This window comes from Budorcas taxicolor, chromosome 16 (genome assembly GCF_023091745.1).
Source record: "Budorcas taxicolor isolate Tak-1 chromosome 16, Takin1.1, whole genome shotgun sequence".
NCBI classification, from domain to species: Eukaryota; Metazoa; Chordata; class Mammalia; order Artiodactyla; family Bovidae; genus Budorcas; species Budorcas taxicolor.
Genome location: NC_068925.1, coordinates 74,538,777 through 74,550,779, shown reverse-complemented (window position 1 = coordinate 74,550,779; position 12,003 = coordinate 74,538,777). Strand labels below are relative to the sequence as shown.

The 12,003-nt window shown below is 45.3% G+C and overlaps 1 protein-coding gene across 2 annotated transcripts; it reads left to right on the top strand.

The window, feature by feature from the left end:
- The first annotated feature begins 1,511 nt into the window (after nucleotides 1-1,511).
- G0S2 (G0/G1 switch 2) lies at nucleotides 1,512-2,298 on the top strand. 2 transcript variants are annotated; one of them, XM_052654105.1, is made up of 2 exons: nucleotides 1,512-1,616; nucleotides 1,780-2,298. In XM_052654105.1, the coding sequence occupies exon 2, from the start codon at nucleotides 1,811-1,813 to the stop codon at nucleotides 2,093-2,095; it is 285 nt and encodes a 94-aa protein (XP_052510065.1). In that variant the 5' UTR covers nucleotides 1,512-1,616; nucleotides 1,780-1,810; the 3' UTR covers nucleotides 2,096-2,298. The 2 variants fall into 2 exon arrangements, with proteins under 2 accessions (XP_052510065.1, XP_052510066.1); XM_052654106.1 differs by having other exon boundaries at nucleotides 1,518-2,298.
- The last annotated feature ends 9,705 nt before the right edge of the window (nucleotides 2,299-12,003 follow it).

Genomic DNA, 12,003 nt, shown 5'->3' with positions numbered 1-12,003 from the left:
GAACTACAGGGGTGAAGGGCAGGTGTTACTGTTGTCTTTTTAAACTCATTTGTCCAGGAAATTGCCTCAGACTCCCAAGAAAAATTACTGTTAAAACTTCCAACAAGCCCAATATGTAATCCCTGCAACAGCCCTTTCCGGGTCCCTCCCCTCGGGGCTCAGCCTGACTGATGTTGCCAGGCTATTGCAAGGTTGCATCACTGACCTGTGCAATTGTCTGGCCTGTCCAATTTCCCTATCCTCTCTCTGCCCTCTCCTTTTCTCTGCTTGAAGGGCTTTGGCCCAGGGTCTCTCCTTTTCCCCTACTTGCTAACTAACTCTTATATGTGAATAACCAAGGCTAAACCAGAACCCTCCCTCGCCTAAGGTGATCCTGGTTAAAATCGACCCTACCTTCTTCATGCTTCCAAGGGTATTCTCTACTCCTTAGCTTCTTACCTTAACTGTCTATTCTCACCTTTCTGCCAAATGGAGCTGGTACAGCCGTGCTGCTCCCCAGGTCCAGGGAAGTGGGATATAATTGTTGAGGGACGCAGCAAATATTTGCAGTTCAGGCCAGCAAACTTTCCCCAAGGCCCATCTTTCCATGTTCACCTCGCCCCAGTGCTCAACTCCACGTCTTAAGTGGTAGTGGGGAGAGTTTGGATTTAATGGCAGTTCTCTGATACACAGAAGTACAAACCCCTACAGACACAAACATCACACCACACACACACACACATCTGTGCATAAAGGGCAGCCTCAATGAATAGTTACCCATCAGGTGACCCTAGCAATGCAAGCGCCCATGACTAAACCAGTTAGACCAGAGAGAAATGTAACTATAAGCACAAACTTCATTCCTTATGCAGAGCCTGGAGACCCTTTCTGTTTTCATAACCGGATCCCTCTCCTTTCCTTGTACCTCAAATCCCTATACGTGCGGGAAGATGACAAACTTTATGAAAACTAATTTTTCAGTTAAGTAGAACCCCGGCTTCCCTTGAGAATCCACCTGCAATGCAGGAGACCTGGGTTCGATCCCTGGGTTGGGAAGATCCCCTGGAGAAGGGAAAGGCTACCCACTCCAGTATTCTGGCCTGGATAATTCCCTGGACTGTATAGTCGATGGGGTCGCAAAGAGCCGGACACGCCTGAGCGACTCTGACTTCACTTTCAGGCGTCCTCACCAGGGGTCCTTCCAGACCTCTCCGGATGAGGGAAGCTGTGATCCAGCCACACCATTAAGGAGGTCGGAAATGGGCGCGGATTCCTCCCCGGGCTCCGGGTCCTCACCTTTGTACATCCAGGCCCTCCTCCCCGCCCCCGGCCTCAGGCCCCCGCCCCCAGCCTCCGGGCTCGCAATTGCAGGGAGGGTGTGCACAGCTCGTGGCCGCCACCCCCAAGGTCCCTGCCCCGCCTCTCCCCTTCTTCCCCCTCCTCTCTCTGGCTGGCCCGGGAGCCCAGGAGGCGGGGCTCGGAGAAACAAATATAAGCGGCCCCGGGGGCGCTGACCAGGTGCCAGTTGCCGAGTCCCCATCCCGAGGCTAGGAGGAAGGCGAGGAGAAGCAGAACGCAGAGGCGCGGGGCCCACGCACACGGCGATCGCCGCCCCAGCTCAGGCGGCGCCCCTGTAGGTGAGCGCGGCGCGGAGGAGCGCGGCGGAGCGCGGCGGAAAGCGGGGTCCCCGGTGCGCCCCCCACTCCCTGCGGGCCTCCCCTCGAGAGAGCCGAGAGCTGCAGCCAGCCTTCGGAGGCTGAAGGTTTCCCCCCCGCCCGCCCCGATCCGCTGCTCCCGCAGGTCACCTCCACCCCGAGAGCCCGCAGCCCAGATGGAGACGGTGCAGGAGCTGATTCCCCTGGCCAAGGAGCTGATGGCGCAGAAGCCCAGTGCGAAGCTGGTGCGAATGTACCTGCTGGGCGGCGTGCTGGCGCTCTTCGGCGCCGTGCTCGGCCTGATGGAGGCCGTGTGCGGCCCCTTCGCGGCCGCCGGCCCCCGGCGGGAGCGCGAGGCGACCCTGGCCGAGCTGGCGGAGCCGGCCCCGCGGGAGCAAGGCAAGCCACTGGAGGCCGCCCAGGCCTGCCGGGCCCTGTCCAACCGGCTGCACGCCTCCTAGGAGCTCGGGGGCCGGCGGAGAGAAGGGAAGAGAGACCCCGGAGAGGGGCGAGTGAGCCAGGGTCGGAAGGGCAGGCTCGAGTGGGCGTGCTGTGCTGTCTGAAGTTGCTTCTGAGAAGCCACCGACTTCTAGAACTGAACTACCACGCGGATCCGCCAAAAGGAGCTTGGGACTGAGTTCGCTGCTGTGCAGCACTGCAGGAAGATGCCACGTCCAAAGCTAGGTACCTTCCAGCCACCTGAGTGCATCTAACATTTTGCACGAGGGTGAAAGGAGAAACGCTTTTTATATTATTGTTGTTGTTATTATTATTACAGTGATTGCGTTTTGAAATAAAAAACCGTTTTGTATATATCTCAGCATCTGATTCCTGAGGGGGGTGGAGGAGGGCACAATTACCTAGCATGGGCTGCGGGGGGTGCTGGCTTGCTGGGGTCTTACCTGAGGCCAGTGGACTGAGCGTCCAGTGGAGACCAGGCAACTTTTGCTTCACCGCCCCCCGACTGTGATATTGATGTTACAGGCTTGTAATCCTGTTGAGAATTTATTTTTGCTTTGTGTTAGGAATGGCAAGACAGAAGCTTTTTCGAAGTCCCACCAGACTTAGCATTTCAAGCTCAGAAGATAAACAAGCTAGAGTAAGTGAAAGAGAGATGCTGTTTAACTCTAGGGCAGAAAACCTGTTTGCCATCTCACACCTGTGCACCAGAGGGTCCTGTTAACAGCTCTTCCTTCCTAACTGTATTTGGGGTGGCGGGGTGGGGGCGGGGCGGAGGACAGCGGGGGGGGGGGGGTGGGGGGGGGGCGGGGCAGGGAGGAAAACTAGCTAGCTGCGAGGAGAAGAGGGAAGGCGATCTCCCCAGAACATTTCATTGAATGTCTAGCTCCACCCAGGCTTCCTCCTCACAAACTGAATCACAGTGGGAAGCTCTCATTTAAGAGGGGGAAAGACTGGTTATCACAGGCTTGAGTCCCCTTTTTGTGCTAATAACTAGTCTCCGTGGCTCTGTAGGACTCAGCATATAAGCATAAAAAGTGATAAACAGTGGCTCTTAAAGAAGTAGCTAGGGGCAGGAGCCTGAAGCCACTCTCCACCTGCCCTCACCAGGTACGGACATTTCACTCTCACCATCCATGGCTGTGGATTTTTGCCAAATGTAGCAAGGATCCTGCCATTGCCTCTGACCAGACTGTCCCTCCACCACCACCCTCTTCTGCTCCCCCGCACCCCCCAGCCGCCACCAACACACACACCCTTTCACTTTATTTCTGCCAGCTCACATCCTACCCCTCATCAAGTGGCATGTCTGCCTGAAATCTATCTTTATCACTCCAAACAAAAGAGCAGTGAGATTAATCAAGAGAAAAGACATGGATTTAAAGCGAAAGAATAGCAACGAAACCACTGTTCTCCCAGTTTTCAAAATGGGAAACTTGGTCCTGTATTAAGGAGACTTAATGGCACCCCACTTGCCTGAAAAATCCCGTAGATAGAGGAGCCTGGTAGGCTGCAGTCCATGGGGTTGCTAAGAGTCGGACACGACGGAGCGACTTCACTTTAAATTTTCACTTTCCTGCATTGGAGAAGGAAATGGCAACCCACTCCAGTGTTCTTGCCTGGAGAATCCCAGGAACGGGGGAGCCTGGTGGGCTGCCGTCTATGGGGTCGCACAGAGTCGACAGCAGCAACTTCGTCTTTAATGTCCAGAAAAGGTCTCAGTTCACCCCATCTTATTCTTCCCGTTTTCCTTCCCAAGCACCTCTCTTACTCTATTATTCTTCCACTGATGAAGCCGCTCCTTGGTCCAGCTGTCAACATCTCAAACCGCCACCCGCAGTCTCTAGTATATTCACCTCAAAACACTCACTGCGGGACCGGGGTTTCACCCTTCCTTCATCCTGCTGTTCCTCCATCAAAGGCATGAGCGCCTAAGCTCCCGTCCAGGTTTTCCAGTGTCTCCACGATCTGCTCAGATCTCAGCCCTCCCACCTGATGCCCTGCGTGAACCCCCAGGACCCTCCTCGTCCCTTCTGGTCTTTCGCACCTTTGCACACATTCCTCTTCCTATGCCCACCCACAGTCCCCACACCTTTTGCAACCATAAACCTCAGGTTCCCCAAGAGAGGGATAGTTTCAAATATTGCGCTTCTTGTCAAACTGTACTCACGTATTCCGGATTTTGGTTTAGAAGGCAATGCCTATCATTTTTGTTTGCCTATACATAAAACTACATAAATTTTACATGTGTCCCTAAATATACAGGAAATGCTGATGTAGTTTTAGCTTTGAAGGTTGTGCCTCATGTCTATACATGGACAAACTACCCAACCCAGTTAAATCCAAGCCACCAAAATCTTCTCTGTCCTCACTGACCTTGTCACTCCTCTGAGTTCATTCAGTCTGGGTCTCACAGTGGATCACACAGTAATGGACTCTGTAGTCCCTGTTGTTTTACAGGGGTGGTCATCTCTCTCAGTCTTCTTTGTGACTTTCACATTTTTAAAGGTTTTTTGTGTGTGTGTGGTTAAAGTCACATAGACACAGACATGCCACTTTATGAGGACTTCCCTGGTGGTTCAGATGGTAAAGCATCTGTCTGCAGTGCGGGAGACCCGGGTTCGACTCCTGGGTCGGGAAGATCCGCTGGAGAAGGAAATGGCAATCCATTCCAATACTCTTGCCTGGAAAATCCCATGGACAGAGGAGCCTGGTGGGCTACAGTCCACGGGGTCGCAAAGAGTCGGACACAACTGAGCGACTTCACTTACTTCATTTATATATATATACTGGAATACACTTTTAAGGTTAATATATGTCCTACAAACGGAGTGTACCTTTTATCCCCTGTACTACTCAGTAGGTTCTCACTAGCTATCTGTTTTGTGCCTAGCAGTGTATATATGTCAATTTCAGTCTTTCCATTTATCTCACCCCTCTTTTCCCCTCTGGGTGCCCATGTTTGTTCTCTACATCTATGTCTCTATTTCTGCTTTGCAATTAGGTTTAACTGTACATTATTCTAGATTCCACATACATGCATTGACATAAAGTATTTGTTTCTCGCTTTCTGACTTCACTGTGCTTGACTGACTCTTGGTTCATTCACATCTCTGCAAATGGCACAATTTCACTCCTTTTTATGGCTGAGTAATGTTCCACTGTATACAGGTATCACATCTTCTTTATCCATTCCTCTGTCAATAAACATTTAGGTTGCTTCCATGTCCTGGTTCTTGTAAATAGTGCTGAAATGAACATTGGGGTGCGTGTATCTTTTGGAATTATCCCCAGGTATAAGCACAGGAGTGGGACTGCTGGGTCATACGGTAGTTTTATTTTTAGTTTTTTAAGGCGCCTTGATACTGTTCTCCATAGTGGCTGTACCAATTTGCATTCTCACCAAGTGTGGAAAGGTTCCCTTTTCTCCACATCCTCTCCAGCATTTACTGTTTGTAGAGCTTTTGGTGATGGCCTTTCCGGCCAGTGTGAAGTGTTACCTCATTGTAGTTTTGATTTGCATTTCTCTAATAACTAGGGATACTGAGCATCTTTTCATGTGCCTCTTGGCCATCTGTATGCCTTCATTAGAGAAATGTCTATTTAGGTCTTCTGCTCATTTTTTTCATTGCTTTCTTTTTTTTTTTTTGTTTTTTGGTATTGACTGCATGAGTTGTTTGTCTGTTTTGGAAACTAAACCCTTGCAAGTTTCTTCATTTGCAAATATTTTCTCCCATTCTGAGGGCTGTCTTTTCATCTTGTCTGTGATTTCCTTCGCTGTGAAAAAGGTTTTAACTAGGTTACCATTTGTTTATTTTCATTTTTATTGTCATTACTCTAGGAGGTGGATCAAAAAAGATCTTCCTGCAATTTATGTTAAAGAGTATTCTGCCTATGTTTTCCTCTAAGAGGTTCATAGAGTCCAACCTTCCATTTAAGTCTTTAAAGCATTTTGAATGTGTTTTTGTGTCTGGCGTTAAGGAGCGTTCTAAGTTCATTCTTCTACATTTAGTTGTCCAGTTTTCCCAGCACCACTTACTGAAGAGAGTGTCTTTTCTCCATTGTATGTTCTTGCCTCCTTTGTTAGGGATTAGGTGACCGTAGGTGCATGGGTTTATCTCTGGGCATTCTAGTCTATACCACTGAGCTCTGTTTCTGATTTCTGCCAGAACCATGCTGCCCTGGTCACTATAGATCTGTAGTACAGGCTGAAGTTAGGGAGCCTCATGCCTCCAGCTCCATTTTTCTTTCTCAAGATTCTTTGGCTATTGGGGATATTTTGTATTTTCTTACAAATTGTCAACATTTTTGTTTTAAGTCTGTGAAAAACACCATTGGCAATTTGATAAGGATTGCATTGAACCTGTAGATTGCTTTGGGTAGTATAATCATTTTGACAATACTGATTCTACCCATCCAAGAATATGGTATATCTCTCCATCTGTTTGTGTCATCTTTGATATCTTTCATCAGTATTTTATAGTTTTATGAGTACAGGTCTTTTGGCTCCTTGTTCTTGTTGTTATTCAGTCGCCAAGTCATATCCGATTCTTTGCGCCCGCATGGACTGCAGTACGCCAGGCCTTCCTGTCCCTCACAATCTCCAGGAGTTTGCCCAAGTTCATGCCCATTGAATCTGTGATGCCATTGTACCCCATCTCATTCTCTGTCACCTCTTCTCTTTTTGCCTTCAATCTTTCCCAGCATGAGGGTCTTCTCCAATGAGTTGGCTCTTCGCATCAGGTAGCCAAAGTATTGGAGCTTCAGCTTCAGAATCAGTCCTTCCAATGAGTATTCAGGGTTGATTTCTCTTAGGATTGACTGGTTTAATCTCCTTACTGTCCAAGGGACTCTCAAGAGTCTTCTCCAGCACCACAATTTGAAAGCATCAATTCTTCGGCATTTAGCCTTCTTTATGGTCCAATTCTCACATCTGCACATGACTACTGGAAAAATCATAGCTTTAACTATACTGACCTTCATCAGCAAAGTGCTGTCTTTGCTTTTTAATACGCTAAGTTTGTTATAGCTTTCCTTCCAAGAAGCAAGCGTCTTTTAATTTTATGGATACAGTCACCATCTGCAGTGATTTTGGAGCCCCCAAAATAAAATCTGTCACTGTTTCCACTTCTTCCCCATCTATTTGCCATGAAGTAATGGGACCGGATGTCATGAGCTTAGCTTTTTGAATGTTGAGTTTTAAATCAGCTTTTTCACTCTCCTCCATCACCCTCATCAAGAGTCTCTTTAGTTCCTCTTCACTTTCTGCCATTAGAGTGCTATTATCTGCATATCTGAGGTTGTTGATATTTCTCCCAGCAATCTTGATTCCAGCTTGAAACTGGAATCCAGCCTGGCATTTCACATGATGAACTCTGCATATAAATTAAATAAACACGGTGACAATATACAGTCTTATCATACTCCTTTCCCAACTTTGAACCAGTCAGTTGTTCCATGTCTGGGTCTAACTGTTGCTTCTCAACTCCACATACAGGTTTCTCAGGAGACAGGTAAGGTGGTATCCATGAAGGGGAAAAACCTGCTTAGATCAGAGTAATTTGGGCAGATGAAAGTCTAGAAGCCCTGTCACATACAGAATAATTGAATGGATGTAGATAAAATAAAATGCAGTAGTGTCACATAAAAATCACTTTCAAATATTCGAAGGGCTGCCATATTGGTCCAACAAAGCCCAATAAAATACACTTATTTTATATGGCTTGAAAAATGCAGAACTAAAACTAGCAAGTAGGCGTACAAGGGAGAAGAGCATAAGTCATTAGGAAATCAGAGTAATTCAAAACATAATGAGTTGCCTTGTGATACATATTAAGCTCCCCTTTACTAAAAACGCCCAAGCAAAGGATGCAAGGGATGGTACAAACTGCACAGGAGATTTCTAAACTTGGAGGGAGGTTAGTTATCTGATTTCTGAGGTCCCATCCAGTTATATGATGCTAGGATTCTGTTTGATATAACCACAAAATAGGGACTATATTTCCCATCCCAGCCTGCTTCACTAGAAACCACTCTCCTATGTTTTCAAAGCTTCTTTGTTCTTTTTCTTAGCATGTTGACAAATACCTTCTTTCTTGCTGCTGCTGCTAAGTCGCTTCAGTCATGTCCGACTCTGTGCGACCCCATAGAGGGCAGCCCACCAGCTCCCCCATCCGTGGGATTCTCCAGGCAAGAACACTGAAGTGGGTTGCCGTTTCCTTCTCCAATGCATGAAAGTGAAAAGTGAAAGTGAAGTCACTCAGTCATTTTCGACTCTTAGCTACCCCCTGGACTGCAGCCTACCAGGCTCCTCCGTCTATGGGATTTTCAAGGCAAGAGTACTGGAGTGGGTTGCCATTGCCTTCTCTGACTGGATGACTATTAAAAGTAATGAATTTAGTTAAAAATAAACGATTTCCTGATTGTTTATTTAATTTAAAAATATACTATTTCCTGATTAAGTTTACTTAACTAAAGCTCTTTTCTCTTAGAAAATACCGTAACCTCACAGTTGAATCTAATTTTCCTCACAGTTAGTCCTAGAGAAACAGTTATTAGCCACCTTGCTCTTTACAAAACACAACACAACATAACAGAGGTTTGTGCTATTAATATAAATAAATATATATACAGCATTTTGTGCTAATATCTGATGGGAACTTGTACTATGTTCTAGTGAAAACAAATAGCAGATAATAACTGCGCAAATAGTTAAAAGTTTCACACTTTCTTACGGATAATTTGTTGTTTAATTATAGTAAACAGAACCAAGTATTAAATCCACTGGCTCCATAAGTCACGACTCCCCTCAGGTAACAAGCTTTTTCAAGCCAACCAATCAGTAACAGTCCCTCACTTCTGACAGTCATTCAACCAAGAACTGACTCATTCCATAAATATATTTCAGAGTGCCAACAAATAAATATGCTGCTACAGATGAGGTCAGCCCACTTATGTCTGGGAAAGTACACCAAACTCTGAACTTCGAGCTTTCTCAAAAGCCAAAAGATACACTTTCTGGCTTCCTCGTGTCCAAACTCTACTTGTCCTTCAGATCTGCTTCTAGGTAAGTCAGTCTCAACAATAATCTGAATCTGACTGGTTGCACTGAGGTCTCGCTGCTTCTATAATTTCTAATCAAGTATGTCTTTGTATAAAATCATTAGATCTCAGTCTTTGTATAAAGGGATTAGAAATACTAGTTTACAGGTGCACATTTTGGTAAATAATTATACCAGGGCCTTTGTGTAAGGTCATTAGACATTTTATCTGAAAGGTATGTGGTGTGTGTATCCTCAGTTGCTCAGTTGTGTCCGACTCTTTGTGATCCCATGTAGCCTGCCAGGCTTCTCTGTCCATGGACTTTACTATTAAGTAATCAGACATCAGTCTTGTATCAGTTCATTAGACTCTTTTTTTTTTTTTCGGAGGCATGCCTTTTGATAACTGTATTTGCTATGAAACTACTGTTCCCCGAACTACTACTTTGCTTTTGCTTCTGTTTATCAATATTGTCAAATTTATTTTACATGTTTTTGCTTTGTACTTGAAATGCCTTGTTTCTGATATACAAGTAAAGAAGTGTTCCATATGGAATGGCCCAATAAGTCACCATTCAATCCAAGCTGATCCTTGGGGACAATAGTTGGAGCTCCATTAGCCTAGTGACCAATTGAGGAAAAGGTAAATGATCAAACTTGGCTTGGGGTTCCCTTCAAAACTTTCGTGGGAGCACTCCTTGCTCACCAAGGTGTAAAAGAAAGTCATTTTCTCGTCTATATTCTGGGTGTAAAATTGTCAGGTGGCATGCGTGGCCCTCTCCTAACTTTTGCTTAGAAAGGGAATCCAAGATACCCATTCAGAGGCACACATCCTTACTAAATAGCTTTTCCTGGGTTCTTCTACATCAAATCTGCAAACTTCTCTTGGAAGAATTCCTGCTTTCTTGTTGCACTATAATTCCTACTCTTGTATTTACTTTGATGAAAGGCAAAAAGTTTGAGTATAGAATAACAATAGTCAGCATGGTACTTTTGACATATCAAAATAAATAAATTAATTCATTTTAGAGGAACTATTACATTTAAGAGGAACTCCAAGAATTTAAAGAATCAATAGTTTGCTTTGATCAGTATGCTGAGGACAAAAAAACAAAATTCCAATCCAGCATGGTCTCTTTCAAAGACTCTAGTATTTTCTGAAAGCAACCTTATTTCATTTCTCTCTCTTCCACTCACCTTTTCCTGACCTTCTATAGGAGCCCTTTTGTCAGAGTTTTATTTGAAAAAGAAACAATTACATTGTAAATTTGCTAAGCCAAAGGCAGGCTTAAAGAACTTAAAATTTAAAACCCAGGTCTGGAGCCATATTAAGAGTTAAAATTAAGGATTTTCCTAAATCTTAGAAAGTCACATAAAAATTTTTTATATAACTTAGGATTTTATTGGGTAATTGTTGTTCTGGACTAGATCTTTACCAACTAGTTCAGTAAATTGTTAATCCTTCAGCTGGAGAAAAATATATTAAAATAGCAGGGCTAAGAAAGGAAAAATTTAAATAACTCAACTGTGTAAAATGAAAAAAGAAAGTGCCTTAAGAAGGCAAGAAAAAAATAGAAAACATAGCACAAAAAAACAATTCCAAAAGCCTTTCTTTTAAAGATATAGTGGACAAAAATTAAAAATGAAAACAGACTTCAGGAAATTTTCAAAGAGCATTCTGGAGTAGACCCAACAGTTGAAATAAAAGGAGACTTGTCTTTTTCATAGGTTTTTTTTTTTTTTTTTTATGAGATCAAATATGAATTAGGAAATTTAATGAGGAAAAAAACCCTGAAATCCAAACCTGGCAGTTTAGAAAATACCCAGTACGTGACCAGACAGTTTCAGAGAGGCTTAGAAGGCAAGCAAGCTAGAAATCAATAGAACTTAATGGTTCTCCAGATAAAACAACTGGCTCCTGAAAGAAAAATAAGACTTAAAAGTCCTCATCCTGTAAGAACTGGGAGCCCGTAGATAATGATATGTGTAGATATTGAAGGAGTAGACGGGTGTCCAAAAGAACCAATGTTCCTATTTGGCTAAGAAACAGATGACTATCCAAAATCTGCCCAGTGACGCTACTACAAGGAAGACATTAGAGCCCAACAATTCCAGTCCTTCCTAACGGATGTCCCCAAGTCACAGAGACATCAGAGTGCAACAACCCATGTCAATTATACTCCCCACCAGGGCAGTTCAGGTCACAACCAGTTTCCAACCCACTGTCTGGCAATAGGCAGGTGCTCATTAAATATTTGTTGAATAGAGATTACATACATGGATGAAGAAAGTACATTTTTTTGCCCGTGCCTTAGTCCGAAAGAATGGAGACCTCTGAACTGGGGTACGACTCTCCATCACTAGCTGGCAGGAATCAGGCTGGAATCACTGCCCCTGTTCGTGGAATCCCCCGCCCACATGTGCCCTGTCTGCCCTCTGCCGTCCACGCCACACTTCCTCTGATGTGAGCACCATAGTGGTCTATGAGTCATCTCAATGATTCCTAAGGAGTTGATAGTTAAGAAACGTAGGCACACAGCCTCTCAGAGCGCATTCGATTGCTGGTCTCTCATGGTGAGAAAGGAAAATCTGCCCAAACCCAGTTCTTGTTTTGATACTTTCCCTTGAGGCAAAGCCAGGAACCTGAGAGTGAGCACTTGCTAAAGGTGGGACAGGGGTTCTGCCTGGCGTGCCTCTGGCACGTTTAGAGCTAGCAGTAGCAACGGACAGGTCTCCAGGGCAACCACTGCCAGGACCACTTCCAAGCATTCCCACCATGGGCGGCCGCCGGGGTCCTCTGTCCTTTGGGGAGCCCTGATGCCCAATGCCCAGGACTGGCCCCTTCTGGCTCACCTTTGGGGTTTGACTCC